Raw genomic sequence first — 19,967 nt, 5'->3', positions numbered from 1 at the left:
TATATATATATATATATATATATACACATTTTTTAATTGAAGTCTTCTAAGAAGGTCCCTGAAATAATAAACTTAGTGCAATGTAGTGTCAAAATATTGATTTTTCATTAATACATTTCGATACTGAAATATCTGAAACGCTTCCAAAACTTATTTTCCACAGAATAGACACCTAATACGGCACTGTGCTTTCTCAACTCTCATCTCTCTAACAGCGACACACAAACCTGTCTCTCCTCACTCACTAGTTTCATTTTCACTCCGGATGAATATTGTTGGTGTTCCAAGGCTTGAATTTCGGCGTGGGATTACGGATAATTTGACTCATTCCTGCAGATTTTGTACTCACACCCAAAGTGTGCGCTCATAAAGCCGCCTCACAGCAGTAAATTTAGTTATCTTTTGCTGCTTATTGCGCTTAAACAGTCAAATACACACAAAATAATGTCAAAATGCCGGTCTTGGTGAGGATTCACATAAATACAGTCAGTTATATTTTAAATGAATGTAAACATTTGGGAGAGATGCATGTGTAACAGTTTAATGGATCCGTGTGTCAGGTCTTAAAGTGATAGTAGCCTAATATACCTGCTGCCAAAATAATGAGAAAATATTAAAAATATCTATATGGCTGTTTTTTCCCCCCTATCGATGTCAAAATTGTGGCCAGTGAAAATGCTGAGTGTCTAGTAACTTTGGAAAACCACTAGCCACAGTGGATGATGAGCAGGAAAGTTAATGTCAAGCCCTGCACAGTGTGGAGTAAACATAACCTCATTTGTGCATATGTAAGTTGCCATCTCCAGCAATAAAAATGCATTTCATATTCAATTTTGTATAAAAACGCCTGAACTTTTGTTAGTCCAATCAAACAATGACTCAAGATGATGCTAAAACACAGTTGATACTACTAGTTCAATCATTACACTGGCAATGGAAGGTCAAGTTGAGCGCATTGCATTGTGGGTAGCATCTGCTCTGTTGTAGCTGCATTTAAAAAAAAAAAAACCCTGCATATTGTGCAAATAGTAGAGTAGTATGGCAGTATGATATTCCGAAACAGTCTTTATTGTGTGTTAGTTTGAGTTTATCGGTCAGCACAGATACTGGTGTGATAGTTACTGACGTGACGCTTCACGTCGTCCAGGCTGAGAACAGCTCCTCGCTCATTGTTGTCTCTCCGCTGGTGTTTCTTCTTGGCGCAGCGACACAGTTTGAACTTGATCACCTGCGGAGAGAGAAATCAAACCCGCACATTAGAACTGCAGTTCAGTTCACACTATGGTATCTGCAGTCTGTAGATGGTCATGAGGAGAGCAGTTGATAAAGCGTTTTTGAAGGGTTAAATCTTCTTGACAGATTTACTTTTGGATAAACAATTTCAGAAAAAAAGCTGTACATGGATGACAGGAACCCTGTGGGTTTGTAGATGTAAGACTAGCCTAGTTCTATTCCCATCTTGGTTCCCAAGTAAAGCACACATTCAAAATAAACATTTTCCAGGAAGTCGACATTTTCTTCTTTCCCCAAACGTTGCTTTTCTAGAAACAGACAGAAACAATATGAAGACGCAGATCTGAGCTTGTAACTGGGGCATTTCCCCCCATTCCCCATGAGGGCCTCCTGACACACAGAATAACATGATGGATGGATGATGTATTGTTTGTTATTAGCTTTCGGCTGGCTTGTACCAGAAGTCAGTTTAAGCCAGTCAGATTATACAAACACAAGTCCTGGAACTGACAGTATTTGTGCCTCGTTTCCTGCAAACGACACCAGTTTCCACCTGCCATATCTGACAGGTTGTCTTCCATCTGTGTCCTAATGTCACTGGTAATACTTAGAGCCTGCCGTTGAGTCTGAACCAGACTCGAGGGAATTTTTACATTGAGTGTCAATTTATCAAAACTGTGGCGCATTGCTCGGTTCATGTATATTTTACCACAAGAATGGCTTTCCCAACTGAAAGCTTCTATTCTGGAATGATAAATCAGTAAAAATGGCTTAAATTTCTCAATTGCTAAATAAATGAGCAGAAGACTTGATCCCAGGCCTTAGTCACGACCTTCAAGTTCACCTAAAAGGTTTGTACATCAACATCATCAACATAATGTGTGATTTTGGTCAGAATAAAATAAGTATATTGGACTGTTTCAATTTTGGATTAAAAAAAAATCAGGCATAAAAAAAAAACATCCACAAGTTTCCCCAGTGGAAATGCTTCCGCTAAACTTTGCTCCATTCTACTGAAGAAAAATAACTGATCTCGAACAACGTCAGGGTAAGTAAATTATGGCAGGTTTTTCGTTTTTGGGTGAACTATGCCTTTCACATCTCAATCTGTCTCTTTTATCTTCCAGCAGAAACATCCTGAATGCTTGTGCCTTTGCTGTTGTTTTCCACAGGCTAATATGAGTCTGTTGCGCAGCGGTGCAAGTCAGCACTTCCTGTAAAAGGTCACATGATCTGTTATCAATCACTGCCATACAGAGATACCCAAGGAGCGTCCGAGACAACAGACAAGAAAAATAGCTCTCCTGGCATCTCCTCCCTGTTTTTCCAGTCATATGTATTGGTGCGTAGCAGTACTGGGCGTTTCACAAAAGATTTTGCAGCTGATATAACATTAAGAAAAATCATGAATACTGTGATGATTTATGACTCACGATGCACAGGTAGTTTTCAATATCTTTGGCCGTATGCTCAAAGATACAAATACATAAGTATATAAACTAAGTTTGTAGCACAGAGGTTCAAGTCAGCACTTCCTGTAAAACGTCACATGATCTGTTATCAATCACTGCCATACAGCGATACCCAATGAGTGCCCAAGACAACAGACAAGAAAAATAGCTCTCCTGGCATTGCCAGAGTTTAAAATCATCAATAGGAGGAATAATATAATAAACTCGGCCAGCCAAGTGTGTAATACTTCTGCAGATGAGACCAATGCTTATCAATCATCTTAAACAAAATCCGAGGACAATATTTGGCAACATCTTTGCAGACGATAGGTTGATTAAGATGCTAATGACAGAGCGTGTGCATGCACACTAAAATTATTTCTTCGTAATGCCTGAGGCACTGCATCTGCCGACAACAATGAATCCGCAGCTCACTTTGAATATAATTCTAGTAGTTTTCTTCTGCTCCGCTTGCTTACTTGCTGAATCACCTGTTATCAGATCCGATGACAATTTTCCCAATCAAGAGATAATTCCAACCTTCGCCTTCAGGGCATTGATATCTCAGAAGCAATCACATCATAAGCAAAGGCTTGGTAAATAATAATATATTCAGATTCAGATTGTGGCAAAGGGTCTAGAGTGGAAGAAAGCTTCAGTGTTAAGAGAGCATTGTTTGTGTAAAGGTCATATCAGACACAAAAAGAGAGGAGAATGTAATGCCATTGTGTGTGACGTGAACCGTGAAGTTTCAGGGTAAATATTTCTGAAGGTTCTTTAATACATAGAAAAAGGGAGAAATAACAGGTGCAGGTTTGGATTTGAGTCATGGAGGTCTTACCTCATAAAGATAGTCAAAGAGCTCCAGGACGGTTAAGATACTGGCCCCGATAAACAGCCCCATCTGTCCTCCAATGTCACCTGAAACCGTTTAGCTCAGTAATTAGTCACCTGAACACCCTTTACAAGCTTTGTAAAATATAGGGTACGTTTACACGACAACGATATGCTTAAAACGGACCCCTCCTTTTCCCTTTGAGTTTTCCGTGTACAGGCGACACCATTGTCAAAACGATCCCCATTTAGACGGATCCGAGAAGACGACTTAAAGAGCAGTATTCTGCCAGGCCATTAGATGGCGATGAAACACTATAGACTGAACACGTTGTTTACATGGAGACATTTCACGTTTTCAAAAATTTGCGTTTTCAGGCACCCAAACCACTGTCAAACGGTCAAAACGCATAAAAAGTTTTACGTTTTACCGTATATACCCGAATATAAGACGAGGTTTTTGTCCTAAAAATAGGCTGAAAAATGGGGGGTCATCTTATATTCAGGGTCATCTTATATTCGAGTGGAGGTAGGAATCGATTGATAGCCTTTTTCTCCCGCGCTGTCGACTGACGAGAGGCGGGCCTCTACACGAGGCACAGGTGATGCGAGGCATTTGGAACAACGCCTCGGAAATTTGCTCTTAAAATTATTTACTGTTGAAAACCAGATTTTTTCCACAAAAATCTATTTTTCCACAAAAATAAGTCTGTAAAATGGGGGGGTCGTCTTATATTCGGGTATATACGGTAAGTTGAAAGCGGTGTCGTGTAAACAGCCACATAGTGTGTGAATGAATAGTTCAAACATGTTCAAATACTTTAAAGTGTCTAAGTTTTATGTTTAGAGTCACAATAAGTAACTTTGACTTTCTAAAAACTGTAACACTGACTTCGTTTGGAAGAGCTATTTTTGTAATCAATTAGTAAAATAACCACTGGAGATGTCAAGGAATCAAATAATTCTCTTGACGTCTGGGAAAATGCCGCTCACCGAGAAGGCCGGCTAACTCGTAGGCTTTCTTCTGCTCGATGGTCTCGTAGTTCAAGGCCTCGAAGAAGATGTCCAACACCATGATGTTTTCTCTAAAGGGCAGAACAGAAGGGAAAGGTGAGGACTTCTCAACTGAATTTACTTCCACAACCCTCCCAATCCTTCACACCATCCCTCCAAGCATCGATCCACAATCTCTGCCAATTTCACAGCATTTCTTTCTCTTATCTGCCACTGCTGTAAGCATCTGGTTGGAGCCGGGCCAGCGGAGACCTGGGGCTATTTTAAACACAGCTGGACTTGAATCTGAATGCCTCTCTTACGTTTTTGCACCATCAAGCCATGGCACTTCAGAGTTTACATCATATAGTTAGAATGTACTCTACTTCTTTACCAAATTTTTTTTTTTTTAAATGAGTTTTTAATTTTCTACACATATTCACTGCACATGTTGTGAAAGTTAATTTTTTCTCCTCACTGACTACATTTTGAAAGTTTAATTAAGCTTCAGACGACAGCTGCAGTTATTTCATGAGTGTTTGGCCAAGCATTTCAAAGATACCTGGAAGCCAAAAACACTAAAAAGGTTAGCCTTAATGGCACTTTTGTAACAGGTTTATCGACGGATAGCAATGAAGTGCTACTTTAAAGCAAAGTATTAAAAACACCATCTTCCTCCTTTAAAACCCCCAGAGATTACATCATTTGGGTTCAAAACATCAGTCTCCCTGCTTTAGATTAATACATAACCCTATTACTGTCAAAGATAAGTAGATGCGATGGCAGATCTAAGATTACGTGTGATTCATTTCCTAAATTTAAGAAAGCATAGCAGAGATCCGATTTTGAGCCATTTCACTCGAAAGTCATCAATATCTTGGGAACAAGCAGAAAACTGAATAGAGGCATTCATCCGTAGTGTTCAGAAGATTAAATTCCCCCAAGTTCTTCAGTTCTTCAACTTTCCCTTTCCTGTTCTAAATGTAAAATACGGCAAATAATTTATAACTGTTCCACACGACTTCTCTTTTCATTTCGAAATGCAAAATACTGCAAATAATAGTTCTTCTCCATTTAGTTCACACAAATATAAGAAAAGGGTTTCGTGAAAGTTTTGATTGTCACTGTTTTATACATTCAGGCTGACAATAATTTCACAAATGAAATGGCACCACCCATTGCTTCAAAGTAGTAGTAACATAAAATGCAAATTTCATGTTGACATTAAATCGTAACATCTTAGTATGTAAATCAACGCCCCATACTAGTACAATTGCCTGTTGAAAACAGTAGCAATTAAACTAAGAGCAGCAACTTTCTTGACCCCGCTCTGTAAACTTAATTAGGATTCGTGTTGTTCCAGATGGTTGCGGATGTGGAGACATTTCCTGACATTTTTTAGAGTGTTTGTCAAGGCAGTGATGTGTTACATGTCTGCCATGTTGTTCCCCTGGCTTTGAGCTGCTTGGATGATTGGCTGTCTGGATCGTGTGTGATGGCACACAGAGATCCCGGTAAATTACTGACGAGGTGCTAAACAGCTGCCAGTCTGGACAATTAAACAAGTGAGGTGAAACATTTAGGGCATCACAAACAACCAAAAGCACATTTAAACCTTACTAAATTTAGTTTATGCTTAACCCTTTAAGTGTCACCCCCCTTTTTTTGAATATACATGAAAATGCACATTTCGAACTTAAATGGTTGTAATTCAAGAATGCTTTGGAATATAGACGTAAGATTGGTCTTGTTTTAAAGAAGACATTTGGCAGATTTTTTTAGAAGTGAAATAAATTAAGAAAGTGAAACAGAAAAAAAGTTATAGAAGTTTGAGTTTATGAAAATGTACAATGTAAAAAAATTAATTATTCATATTTTATATAAAATACATATTTTCAAAACCTGGGCGACTCTAAAACTGCAAATAAATCAAAGCCAAAAATCTGAACAAGTTGTGTTTCAAATTTTAGGTTGATATCTCAAAAAATGAGCTTTCAGTGAGATTTTGTTTGGGTGCAGTACCGAACTTTTTCACTAGATGACAACCAGACTCCATTACTGCCAACTGTCACTAAATTTAGTTTATGCTTAAGAAGGAAACGAAAGAAAAACATTTGAGATCAGAAAATTTTACTTATTTCAAGATATATTCTCTGAAAATAAGTAGTTTTCTTTATAACGCTTTCAAGTAAATATTAAGGGCGCTCCGACTGATCGAGTGCCAATTGTTATCGGCCGATAATAGCTTCATATATTTTGAACTGTGGTCTCTATAAAGGCCGATCAGATCATTTTTCTGAGCAGCTTAAATTGCTTCACTGCATTCACTGGTCTGGCTGTTCTGCCAGGTGTCTGAAAAGGATAATAAATTTACAACTTTTTTGCAGAGAGCAGAGACATTGTAATGACTGCAACCCTACAGCAAAGATAGCAAGAAATTAGAGCTGTGATATTTTAATGCATTTCTTTCCTTTCGTTTCTCCCTAAAAGCCAAAACTTGACGTACAAATCAGCTAGATCAGCGATCATCGTAAAATATAGTCTTCTGTTGCTACACTGCAGGGTGTGCTCGATAATAAAAAGAGTTATTAAAACTGCATTAAGCTTTGAAAGTTATACTATTATTCCCCAAGCGGCTTTCTGTGCGTGCGAACACGGACACGCCAAGTGAACTTTGAGCCTCGGGTTCGAGTCTAAGTGGTTACATACACACCAAAATATGTCAAAATGTGTCCAGCTTGGTGAGTTTTCACTTAAACAATGTTGGTTATGTCTTAATTGAACATTAAGTTGAGGAATGAGTCGCATGAACATGCATTCGGTCTTAAAGTGACAGCAGCCTAATATTCCTGCTGTCGTCTGTGTCATTAATGTTAATCAAACAACAAAAGACAGAACAAAATCAATCACTGCTCTTTAACACATTTAGTAGGTTTAATCCATTTTTAATTTACAAAGTGAAGACTATGCAGTGGTTTTACATTTGATTACTTTCTATTGATAGTTTTTTTTAATTATTTCACAGAAATGCTGTATTTCTTAAGCTCTAAGGCAAGCTGTTCCTTATCACCTCTTAGAGAGGGAATGGAATATGTTGCACATGTTGCTTGCCAATAAATAAACAATTCATTTATAATTTATACTTAAAATACATTGTTGTTAAGAATAGTTGGCCTATTATTTATTTCGGTGATCTGTATCTGCCAATACTGCTTCCAGTAATCAGAGATCGGCACTAAAAATCCTGATCTGAGCACCCTAAGTAAATATTTATCATTTTAAGTGTTTGCACAAAATTCACCATGTCCAGATAAAGTTTTGCAGTGTCAGATTAGAAAAAATAACTGTTCAGTATTTTGGTTTAATGAGATTTTGGAGCTACCTAGTGTCACGGTTTAACCACACTAACGAAGATGAAGATAAACATTAGGAAACAATGACTTTAATAATAATTATCTTGAAAATAGGAATAATTCACACGAAGTGTAAAGGAGAACCGATAAACACTGAGGGAGAACTGAGGACTTACATGCAGGAGCCAAACAAAGAAGCTGATTAACAGAATACCGGTGGAACCAAATGAACTAACCAGAACATAGGAGAACTGGGTCACAGAGAACACAGCAGATTAGACATGTGACTCCTAGTGCAACATGACAGAAATATAAAGCCAGCCATCAACAAATGTCTCGTTGTGGCCAAAACACTGGGATTTGGGCAATTGTTTCGCTTGAACTTCTATATAACTTTGTAAGTAGCATTACAGAGACAAGCAAGACTCACGCAATGTACTGCTCCGACTTGTTGTACTTCTTGGCCAGGTATTTGGCGGAGGCTTTGCTGGGGATCTTGACAAACGACAGCTCTTTGCCATAGCGCGTCATGTTGCAAGGCGTCTCGCACACGCAGTAATCATTGTCTCTCTCCACCAGAAAATCTAGAGCCAGAGAAAAAGAAAGAACATTTCTCTTAACTTCAAAAATCCTGGATGGAAAAACAATGGGACAGACGAAGAAGTATAAAAAGGCCTGGGGAAGTGGATGGTGGGGTTAAGAGGGGTCATAAATCACGCTGTCCCATCGTGGCCTCGGGTTCAGCTATCTGTAATGAGGACCGGATGGGTTCAACGAGGAAAATTGGCCTCTAGACTGAAAGGTTTCTGCATGGAGGAGGCAGATTTCTTACCTAGAGCTGGATCTGCACATTCCTTATACTGCTCCGGGGTGCAATATGGAGCGTCTCCTAAAGACGGAGAAACGTGAAGAAGGCTGTCAGAAACACCAACAGTAAAATATCATTTTAATTTGATCATTTTTATCCCATTAAGCCTGCCAAGGACTTGGTCATATTTAACCCCCCAAACCAAAATAAATCATATTTTGCATTAAGAAAATGAAGCCTATTTTAGGGTCATTCTTTTGCAATTTGCATTTAATAATTAAGCACATTTTCCCCCTCAAAATCTCATTACTGTATTGAGTGTGGACATTTACACTCAAGTTTGCTTGTCATTATTATTATGATTTTCATTAGATTCCAATCACTGTAATACAGTTATGAAAATCATCTTGTCGGGACACAGTGATTAATTTATTATAATTAAGCATAAATTAGACATTACAAAATTCTTTAAAAAAAACCCCGACAAATTAAAATGACCGATTTCTACAAGATATAATTTCTTCAAGCAAAATATACATTTCTTAAGTTTTTTATCTCAAGAAAAAGTTAGTTTAAATACCATAGAAGTATTTGTGTGCTGTCTTTAATTTATGCTGATGTCAATATAGAGACAAAAGAGAATTTTCATGATTTTATAACAGTAATGAGAATCTAATGAGAAGCATCATTAAGAATAATGGGAATTACAAACAAACCCTAAAGTAAAATGTCCAGACTCATTACAGTGATGCGAAATGTGCTTAATTGTTATGCAAATATACAAAAAAATATCTTTAAAATGCTAAAGCATGCTTCATTTTATTCATGCATAAAGTACTTTCTCATTTTATGCTTTTGAAATAAGACCTGAAAATGTTTTTTTGTGCGATTCACCCTTAAAGAAATGTGGAAGATAAAGAACAAAAGGTGTGCCGTAGAGAGAGAGAGAAGAACACAATGTTCTGGCTAAAGGTGAAATGAAGCGGCCTCTGTCTGTCTGTTAATTAAAACGTGTCGCCGTCCATCACGCTGTTGTTATCAGCGGCGAACCGCTCTTCAAAAATCTGATTTCCTCTTTTAATTAATTTTATTTATTCAGGTCTTGAAGCTTCCTCGAATAGCTCAAGGACTCTAGCGGTGAGAAGCGAGGGAAAGAGTTCATGCAGTCGACGAGATGCTGAAAGGAAAACATGTCTAGATACAAGATTAGAGCGTTCCCGTAATAATAAACTAGTTTGCTTATCAAAAAAAAAAGCTGACAAAATGAATAAAGTTGGCTTCAAAATCTCCAGTTACAATAAACGGTCTAACAACGTTGTCCGCTTGCAGTGTAGACAGCTTTGTTGATTATAATGAAGCGTTGTAGTTTCGTCACACTGTTTAGATGCCGTTTAAGATACAGCAGATCGCTGTTTGATGCAGTTCAGATCCAGTTCATGACAAAGTCTTTAGAGATGATCAGAGGGCCGTGTTTCAAACAGACGTTCAGAGCTCAGTGGGGTGCTGGTTTCTAACAGGGCTGCATGAAATCATGGCTTTCTACTCGCTGAAGTTAAAATCCTCTTACTTTCATTAAGCCCCAAAACTAGCAACCAGAATTAAAGCAAGACGTGCTAGGAGCACAGCAAGGGTTTAAAATCATCACAGGCTTAAAAAAAGCAACGGCTTGAAAACATTTCATTCTGGAAAAGGAATAACAAGCCATAAAATATGAGACATTCATTTATTTAACTGGTGGCAAGAACACACTAAAATAGAGACGTAGCAAAAAAGATGAGACTTTGAGAGCTGTCCTTTTATTCTAGTTAAAGATTTTACGATGGTTTAACCGAGAATCTGGATACAGAACAAAACTAGGGCCCTATGATTTCCGCGATCACGGAATCGCGGACGGAATTACGGAACTGGCAAATTAACGCGGAATCTAGTGTTAACGCGGGATTTCGTGGAATTTTACATATTTGGATTGAAATTCTGTTTTTGTGTGGGAGAAGAACGTATGTCTGGTGAAAATGCAGACCGGGGGGTAAAGCAAAACTGGGCGACGCAACCCCTCCCGTCATTTCAGCTCCAATGACGGCATCAAAACAATGAAAGCATGGCGAAGCGGCTCTCCACGGCTCTGCTTTCCTCGGCGAAAAAGTTAAGAAACACGACGCTATAAGCCCTCAGTACCGAGCCGAGCAGTTCGCACGTGACTTTTATGCAGTGTTTCCCACACATAGACTAATTCGCGGCCACAAAATCAACTCCGGCCGCCACATATTGCGCTTCGTTCATTTTTTTAACGCTATTTAAAACACGCAGCTTATTCTTTCCGTTGTATTTCCTTTCCCCGCTCTCCCTCCGTCTCTCTATCACTCACGCATCTCTCTCACATGCACGCACACACACACACACACACACACACACACACACACACACACACACACACACACACACACACACACACACACACACACACACACAGCATCTGTCTATGAGGCGCCGGACTGGACAAAAGCGAAGCGAACTCCGCGAGCGACACTGGGCGAGAGAGAGACAGAGTGTGACTTTTATTTAAACTTTAAACTAATATAATTTATTTTACTGGACAGTTTAAAGCTCATAACCATATTTTGTTGTTACTTGAAGAGTGCAGTGTCATGTTGCATCATGCAGTATTTTCACATCAGTATTTGTCCTGAAAAGGCTATGAGTAAATGTCTGTAATTTAAGGTCATTACTATTTTATTTGTATACATTTTAATCAGTAACTTTAAAAGCACTCTCTTTTTATGACTAAAATAACAGTAAAGGGTAAAAAAAAATGAATTCCCAAAAATTAAAATGGAATTTGGGAAAAAAATAAAACGGAATTTAGGAAAAAATAAAACGGATTTCATAGGGCCCTACAAAACCAAAATGATGAAAAATTTGCGCTTACATTTTAAAATGTATGTTTTTTGCTGCTCACAAGAGATTAACACAGATAACCAGATATGACACGGTCATGTGCGCTGTGTAATAGATCTGTTGATGGATTTCTTCGTGTGTGTGTGTGTGTGTGTTTGTTTACCGGGCATGTGCACCATGCGGCAGTTGCAGTTCTCCACCAGATAGCGCGTCTCGCAGTCGATGCGGCAGGCGGTGATACTGTATGTGCTGAAGAATTCAGAGTCCATGGGCGTAGACTTGCAGTCGCCCCACGGAGGAGGAAGATACGTCAGCTACATGACAGAAAGAAAGAAATGGCAATAGTGAATTACTGTTTTAATCTTAGGTGTATTCCTTAGAAATATAATTATGTAAAGTGTACATAGGTAGCAAATCAAATATTGCTCCTCACATGAAAGTGTGTACGTGAATCACAATTGCTTCCAATGTTACCATGTTGCTAACAGTTTAACAATCTAATGAGCATAACAATTCACAAGTATTTTTATTCAATTAAACACAGGAGATTAAGACCAGGCTTAAAACAATCTGTTATGCTGCTTGATATTACAAACTGGTAGTTATTATCATATTTTAATTTAGTATGATCATAAACTCACTGGTTCGTAGCGCAAATAGTTTTACTGTTTATTTGGTATTCTAGTTATTTACCTATAGCAGCAAATGAATTGGAAGTCTTGTACATCCACAGAAAATAGCTTGCAAAATAAGGTGGATATAGACAATTTTTCAAACAGAGCTCATAAAAATGCATTATTTGATGCTGCCTTTATCTTAAAAGGCTGGATAATGCGGCCAACATTTTGGAACAGCCTTTGCATACACCTTAAAATGATGTCTAGGTAGGCAGCTCACTCAGCTTTGGACAACGCTATAATCCCTGAAGACACCTCACTATCAGCTTAAGAAATGCACACACACACACACACCATAAACAAATGCTGCATATGGGATAAAAATACACACACAAACTCCAGACACAAAAGCTAAGACAAACTAATGCTTTACATAACGCCACTGCATATGAATTCCTCAACACTACCCATAAACTTCCTACATAAAGCCTTTAAGCAATGTTTCAGATTCAAAACAACGCGAGCTCTACCGACAGCATCTGACATGTTGACTTCGCTCTGAAACCTTGTAAGCTGCCAATATGGGCAGCATCTCAGGGTCTTATAGAGTGGCCTTCAACATGAGCGCCGGCATCATTGTGCTGCCTTCTAAGATACCTTGTTTTGGCATGTATCCAATCCCAGAATGCCCTGGGCTCAGTGAAAAAAAAAGACTTAAATCAAGTTTTTAATGTTGTTTATATGTCTATGTGGTGTTTTTAATATAATTAATATATCAAACCATGTGCAAATTCATAAGTCAACACCATTGCTAAGTATTTTCTCTTTAAAACTGCAGTGAACCAAAGACAGTCTCAAAAAACGTGGTTTGAAGTGTTTAGCAAATCATTAACAGGGAACGAGCAGGGGAGTCTCGAGAGAAGCCAGGTTATGCCGGTATATTTTCTGTTGATATGAACGATCGGTTAGATTCAGCAATATAGCGCGTGAATCATGTACTATATATTACGATGTTATGATTAACTATATGCCTTTTTCCACTGGAGTTGTTCAAAGCGTTTCTGATGATTGTTTAGAAGGCAGCTGTCTGACTCTGAGATGGAGAACGGGAATGTTCAATTTGTCAAAAAATGTTTCAATTTGTCAATTCGGTGACCGAAGATGAGTTTTAAAGGATACAATTATTTACTACAGGGGGACTTTAAAAATATTTCAGCCTAATTAAATCTTAACTAGTTAATTTTTAGTAAATATCATTGAAGTTGGTAAAATAACAACAAAATAAAACCCATTATTGTGTGGATTTAGAACAACACATAATTCCTGTTAAGCAGGGCCGTCGCTGGCGGGGCGAAAGGTGATAAACATTTACCTCTCTAAAAATCTTGAGATCTATGGTTATCTGTCTGTAGGGTAACAGACATTGTTTGAGTAATTGAAGTGGATTGACTTAAGTTAACTCAGATGTCCATGCAGACATTATTCCATCTGCTCCTGTCGGCCCAGGGCAATCTGAGCGCCACATCCATTAGTAAATACGGCTGTCAATCCTAAACGCTGACTGTGTGAACCATGATGAGAGCGACAGACAGAGACGGATGCTAATCCTGTAAAAGCCAGTGACATTGACAATCTTGGTGATGCATCTGGAGACGCAGACTTGATCTTTGTGTAAGAGGAAAATAAATGAGGGGAAATGTTACTGAAATCAATCCACCACACATGGGAGATGCACTGACCTCCAATTACAAGGAGCAGGGAGCCGTCTGTGCATATCAACCAGCTTTCTGTCTGTCTGTAGCGAGTCAGATCTTCAGCCCGTCTCTTTGACGCTCATTTATTGATCACACATGCCTGGATTTCACCTCTTTCTTTCACTCACAGAAACAAAGCTGCAGTTTTTATTTTATGACGTGGCCTTGCCATGAAAATTATACATGGATTCTGAGAATCCTATAAATAAATAATATTTATTCCAGACAGCAGGGTCGACCTGTGTCGGCCGTTTGCTCTCATTTGAAAATCAAATCATGCTTGTGGTGGTGGGAGACCGAATTTCTTCTTGGATGAATCTCACAAAGCTGTCCACATCATATCTCACCTCACAAACAAACAAAAAAAATGCAGGAAACTATGTTTTGAATAGTGAAAATGAAGCCTATTTTATGACCATGAGTTTTTTTTTTTAATGAAGCCTATTTTGTGAGCATGAGATTTTGCATTTGACTTAATTTTCATTACAATTAGGCAGATCTCGCTACTAAAATTGGCAAAATTCTCATTATTTACCACAATAGGTCTTGTTATTCTCAAAAATAACCTTAAAGGCAGTATAACAACTACTACCATTATATATGAAGTAGGGCTGTCAGTTAAACGCGTTATTTGTAGTTTTTTTCACATTGTAAGGGGTATACAGTCAAAGACCCAGAACCAGATATGAAGAATGAAGACCCGGAGTCAGAATTATAAAAAAATTCAAGAAAAGTTTTACTGAAGATAGTTTGCAGTTTCATCAGCAGAAGTCATGGTCTTCTTTCATCATATCTAGTCTTGGGTCTTATAACCCCCTAACAACATGCTTTTGCAACAGCACGCGGCATGCGCGGCGCTGCGCTATGAAACCCATTCATTTCAATGGCTTGCGCCGCGCAAGGACGTTTTGTGGCCTCGTCGACCAAAGCGCAAGCGGATCTAGCTAGACCGGAAACAAAACAACAGGCACGCCGCACACACTTGTTTGGGCTTGCGAGCCGGCCAAATAGTAGGTTAACGTTACGTTTTGAGTGAATGACGAGCGCGAGACGCCGAAATGGATGCCAATAAGATTCTGAATGGAAAGTTTACTTTTAAAAAGTTGCCAAATGGTTCCATTGACAAGACCAAAGTGATCTGTGTGTTTTGTCGTTGTGAACTGAGCTATCATCATCGCAGCACGTCCAGTCTGAAACACACACACACAGCTGATGCGAATTCTCCACCCCCTCGTCAATATCAGGACCTCGTCAGTATTTCTTTCACCCTTTTATTGATGGATAGTGTTACATTGTTTGAGAGATTATTTGCTCCAAGTGAGAATGTTAGTGTGAAATTGAACACAGTATATGCCAATGTTGTTTTCAATAAAAAAAATTTGCACAAAGCAAGCCGATCCACTTTTCCATGTTGATAAGAGCATTAAAATGAGAAAAAATAATGGGACAAAAAGAAATCAAGAGACATTTAGAATAGATAAAAATGTGCGATTAATTGCGATTAAACTATGACATTAATGCGATTAATCGCGATTAAATATTTTAATCGTTTGACAGCACTAATTTGAATAGTTCTCATAAAATATAAGGAAAATTTGAGAGATTGGGCTTGAAAATTTCTTAATTTGCATCAAAATAACGTCATGATGCCAATCATGGAGAAATGGAGTCGTGCTACTTCACATTAATGCATTCAAAAACAAACAAGTAAATTAATAAAAACAAGCAGCTGTAAAAACCAAAACCAAGGACTAAAACAACCCACTGACACAAACGGCGGCCTGTGCGCTTTGAGACGAGTCCAGCAACTGAGAAATTGACAAAAAGAACAATCATTTGGTACCCGCTGTTCTTGGCAGGAGACGAACGTCTGGAAGCCTGGAGCCACTCCGAATCCCAGCTGATCGATGAAAGGCGGTTCATCCTGCGTGTGGATCTGGACTTTGATTCCTGCCTCGAACGACGTCTCATCTGAGAGAGAGAGAAAATGAGACATGAAGACTGAGACGTGTACTCAACGCAGGTTTCTCAGAAGAACAGATGATATCAGATCAGATGGGCTGCTCTTTCAGTTTATATCACAGCATCAAACAGACTCAAGTTCAACCCAAGAGTCTTTTTTGTTGAAAAAGTAAAAGAAGATTGTTTTAAGAAAGTCAATGGTGTGACTACTAAGTAGACAAACTAAATCCAAACTAAGAACCCCAAAAAAGCATGGCTTCTACAAAAAAATGACATAACAATGTGACTATAGCAATAAAACAATGCAACAATGCAAGTTTAAACATTAAATATTCAACAACGGTAATTTGCAAATATTAGTAGACCATTGGGAAGTTTAAAAAAAGCATAAAAAAAATAGTAAAAATTCTGGCAACACTTTACTTGAAGGGGTGTGCATAAGACTAACATGACACCTTCATAATCATGACATGACACATGTTATGAATATGAAGGAAGTTTTATGCATGTTTGTGACAACTGTCATTAAGTGTCATTCACTCAATTATGACATTTTTAATGCAAATATGACATTGTTTGAGATGTCTTTGTAATGACACCTTGACATAAACCAATACATCATAACCTGCAGTGTCTTTGTCATGACAACTTGACATTACTAAGATAACACAACCTGTCATAAACATGACATAGCAGATTAATTATCAAACTTAAGAAACCACTTAGCTTTATTGGTTAACATTACATTAAACTGTCAGGTGGTTGGTTTTGACATTGGCTGTCATGAAGCCATTATAACTGTTTAATGACAAATTCAATTTGTACCATGTAGTTGAGGTCACGAAAAATATTCATGACACAGTTATAATGGCCTTATGACAGCCAATGTCAAAAGCAACCACATGACAGTTTAACTTAATTGAATGTCAAGTTGTCATGACAAAGACACTGACAGGTTATGATGTTATGGTTTATGTCAAGATGTCATAACAAAGACATCTTAAACAATGTCATATTTGCATTCAAAATGTCATTATTGTCATTATTAGCGAAAGACACTTAATGACAGTTGTCATAAACATGCATAAACCCTACTTCATATTCATGACATATGTCATGTCATGGTTATGAAGGTGTCATGTCAGTCTTATGTACACCCCTTCAAGTAAAGTGTTACCAAAATTCTTCTATCACATGACGCTTTGATGAAAGTAGAAATGTCCCACATCCAATATTTATAAAAACAGCACGTAAGATCATAACAATATGTAGTGATTGAGATAAAACATTGTGCATAAAGCAACAAATAAGGTTGAGTTTAAACATTTGGCTCTAAACAAGAGAAAATTGCAGGCACAGTTTATATGCACAACTCAAATTAGCAAACAGGAAATCAACAACAATTTTCAAAATGAGAAAGACATTAAACAAAATAAAAGGAAAACAAACCAAAACCAAGCTGGCAGGAAAACAGACTAGTCTCAAGATATTTCGAACAGCTTGACGTCTGTAATATTTCGACATTTATCCATGTGTCACCCACAGCCTGTAAACAGGAATAATCTTCAGGTTTCTCTATGGACAGCTGAGCAAACACTTTTGAGGGCGTTAGCGCAGATTATAGGCTGCGTTTGACACTACCCGGCCTCATTTAAATGCTTTAAATCAGCATATTACCATCTAAACGCTGAATGAAAATCCAGCAGGCTGTGGAAGAAAGCCAGTCAACAAATCGGCCCACATGTGACACTACTAATGACTATTGTTACAAATGCAGTTTCCAAGCATATCATCTACACAGAGGAGTTTCAGACGTCTCCCACCTGTTTTATTGCTTTTTTCCCTTTTAAACATCTGCTTAATGATCATTACAACACCAACAGCATAACATGGGGGAAATTATACAGCCGAACACCGTAAACTCACAGATGTCCTGTTTAATGAATTGTATATTAGCAGATCATCTAGAGAGAGAATCATCCAGCAGACAGAATGAACTCAGTTTACAGTCAATAGCAGGCTTTGCTAAACTCAATCCTGGTTTTGTAATTAGTCTTGCCTAGTCAGGCTTCAAGATTTTACACTGTACACCCTGGGGCAACGTTTGTATGTGCGTACAAGATTGGACAAGGACAAGAGGAGCTTTCAACCTGATTTAATAACAATTTGAGGAAAGGTCGCAACATTTGGTGAAGTCGAAGTCTGATGCCCGGTTTCACATACAATGCTTAAGTTTAGTCCCAGACTAAAATGCATGTTTGAGCTGTTTAAACTGAAAGCAACTTGCACTGACATATCTTAAAATATGTAAGTGCCATTGCGTTGTCTCAAGATGTACACCAGCAATGTTTTTTTTCTAAGGCACGTTTATAAAAGCTACTTAAATGTCCTATTTTAACTAAGGCCTAGTCCTGGCTTAGTCTAAGCCCTGTCTGTGAAACCAGGCCTGAGACCATTTAAACCATTTAAAAGTTTTAGCATTTTGAAAAACTTAAAACAAAGCCAAGTTGATGCAAAATGAAGGCTTGACTCCACTTGTTCAACATTTTAAACTATTTTCCTCAGATGCTGAAACTTAAAAAAAATTAATGTAAGTAGCTGTGACTATATAAAGCTCATGAATATTTAAAGCTACAATTTGTAATTTTTTCGCCGCTAGGGGTCGCTAACCTCTTACAATAACAAAGGCGTAGGTTGATGACGCAAAGCATTAAGCGGAATTATGGATCCTGTCGTCAAGCTGATGGATCTAATAATGTTTATGGAGTGAATACATTGATGTTTTTAACATGACTGTGGTATGAAGCAGGGCGCGATTGCCAAAGAGAGACAGATATCAGCGCCACACGCGAGTCCCGCGAATATAAAGGAATGAGGACATTTCATTCTATCGAACTACACGCAAGTGCTTTATTACTACTCACACTGGTCAGTTTATTAGATGAATTAAACTTGAGGTAATGCAGCACTGTTTCACTTGCTCTAACAGTTACACTATCACACTAAACTGCATTTGAGTGTGTTGAATGTTATTCTATGTGTTAGTTTGTTGGCTGTATGAGACTAGCAGTAAGCTAGATCAACATTAAATAACATACAAATCATATTCTAACATTTCATCATGTTGAACTATATAACATTGATTCGTTTTATGTACATTTGCTCACCTGTCTAATGCAACACTCTTAACAGAGACGCCACTCGCGTGGAGCTCTCGGCATCTCGAAAATGATATTGATACTCGTTTTAGTCCTCTTTTTGTCTCAAAGTCTGCTTGCCATGGTCCAAAATGTTTGAACAAAACAACAACAGCGTGAGCGTACCGCTAGGCGTAACCCAGTTGTCCACGTCTGTCGCCATGGTTACTATGGCAGTACGAGCGGAAACCGAGGGTAACGCGGATATGACGTCATTGACTGGCGACTCCCTCACCCCTGATACTGCTCACACGCCCCGTTTCCTTGGTTAAAATCGCAATTTTCTCACGATTTACAAATAGTTGGAAACATTTGGGATATTGTAAGTAATCAACTAAACAAAATATATAACACTGGCCCAGTGGTTTTTGGATATTTTACTGCAAAATTCTTACATAGTGCACCTTTAATTAGGCAAGCAATAGCCAGTTTATGATTGGTTTTCTGACGCTAAAAGTCTTGCCAAAACATTCTAGCACTACATTGTTTCATGTTGTACCTCTTTGGTGTCTAATTCAGGGTTAGCAGTGCTTCATAACCCAGGGTTAAAAGTGTGACCCGTGCATTAACTCAGGGTTAAGAAGACATTAACCCCGGGTTAAGTGTAGAGTGAAAAGCCTTAGAGAGGAAGCAGTGCAGTGTATCTGAAGGAGCCTGGCATTGTCAGGACTTCGAGACAGCTGCTCTGTAATTACGGTGAAATCCAGTCAGCTGTGGAAAAGATTTCAGGACAGCTCTCACCCGAGTAACCAGAGAGCTGCTTGCAGGATGTGATTAGATATCTGAGACCTCAGAGAGCACCTGCCGTGAGGAGAAATTTGAAGGAGCGCGAGCAGAGCTCTTTGGGAAATCACAGCATTATAAAAACAA

The 19,967-nt window shown here is 38.3% G+C and overlaps 1 protein-coding gene across 4 annotated transcripts in view; it reads right to left on the bottom strand.

The window, feature by feature from the left end:
- asic1b (acid-sensing (proton-gated) ion channel 1b) overlaps positions 1-19,967 on the bottom strand; it is a 196,035-nt gene that overhangs the window by 1,371 nt on the left and 174,697 nt on the right. For 3 of the 4 annotated variants that reach the window (XM_056234957.1, XM_056234958.1, XM_056234955.1), the window contains 7 exons: positions 15,782-15,909; positions 11,731-11,881; positions 8,697-8,753; positions 8,295-8,448; positions 4,512-4,603; positions 3,526-3,605; positions 1,127-1,228 (listed from right to left, as the gene is read on the bottom strand). In XM_056234957.1, coding sequence (XP_056090932.1) covers positions 1,127-1,228; positions 3,526-3,605; positions 4,512-4,603; positions 8,295-8,448; positions 8,697-8,753; positions 11,731-11,881; positions 15,782-15,909 — 764 coding nt within the window. Of the gene's footprint in view, positions 1-1,122; positions 1,229-3,525; positions 3,606-4,511; positions 4,604-8,294; positions 8,449-8,696; positions 8,754-11,730; positions 11,882-15,781; positions 15,910-19,967 lie in introns of all 4 variants that reach the window. The other variant, XM_056234956.1, reaches the window with a different exon arrangement.

Source organism: Rhinichthys klamathensis, unplaced genomic scaffold (genome assembly GCF_029890125.1).
Source record: "Rhinichthys klamathensis goyatoka isolate OS25496 unplaced genomic scaffold, OSU_Roscu_1.1 h1tg000410l_1, whole genome shotgun sequence".
Classification (NCBI taxonomy): Eukaryota; Metazoa; Chordata; class Actinopteri; order Cypriniformes; family Leuciscidae; genus Rhinichthys; species Rhinichthys klamathensis.
The sequence above is the reverse complement of the archived record's forward strand: the minus strand, read 5'-3'. Positions and strand labels throughout refer to the sequence as shown.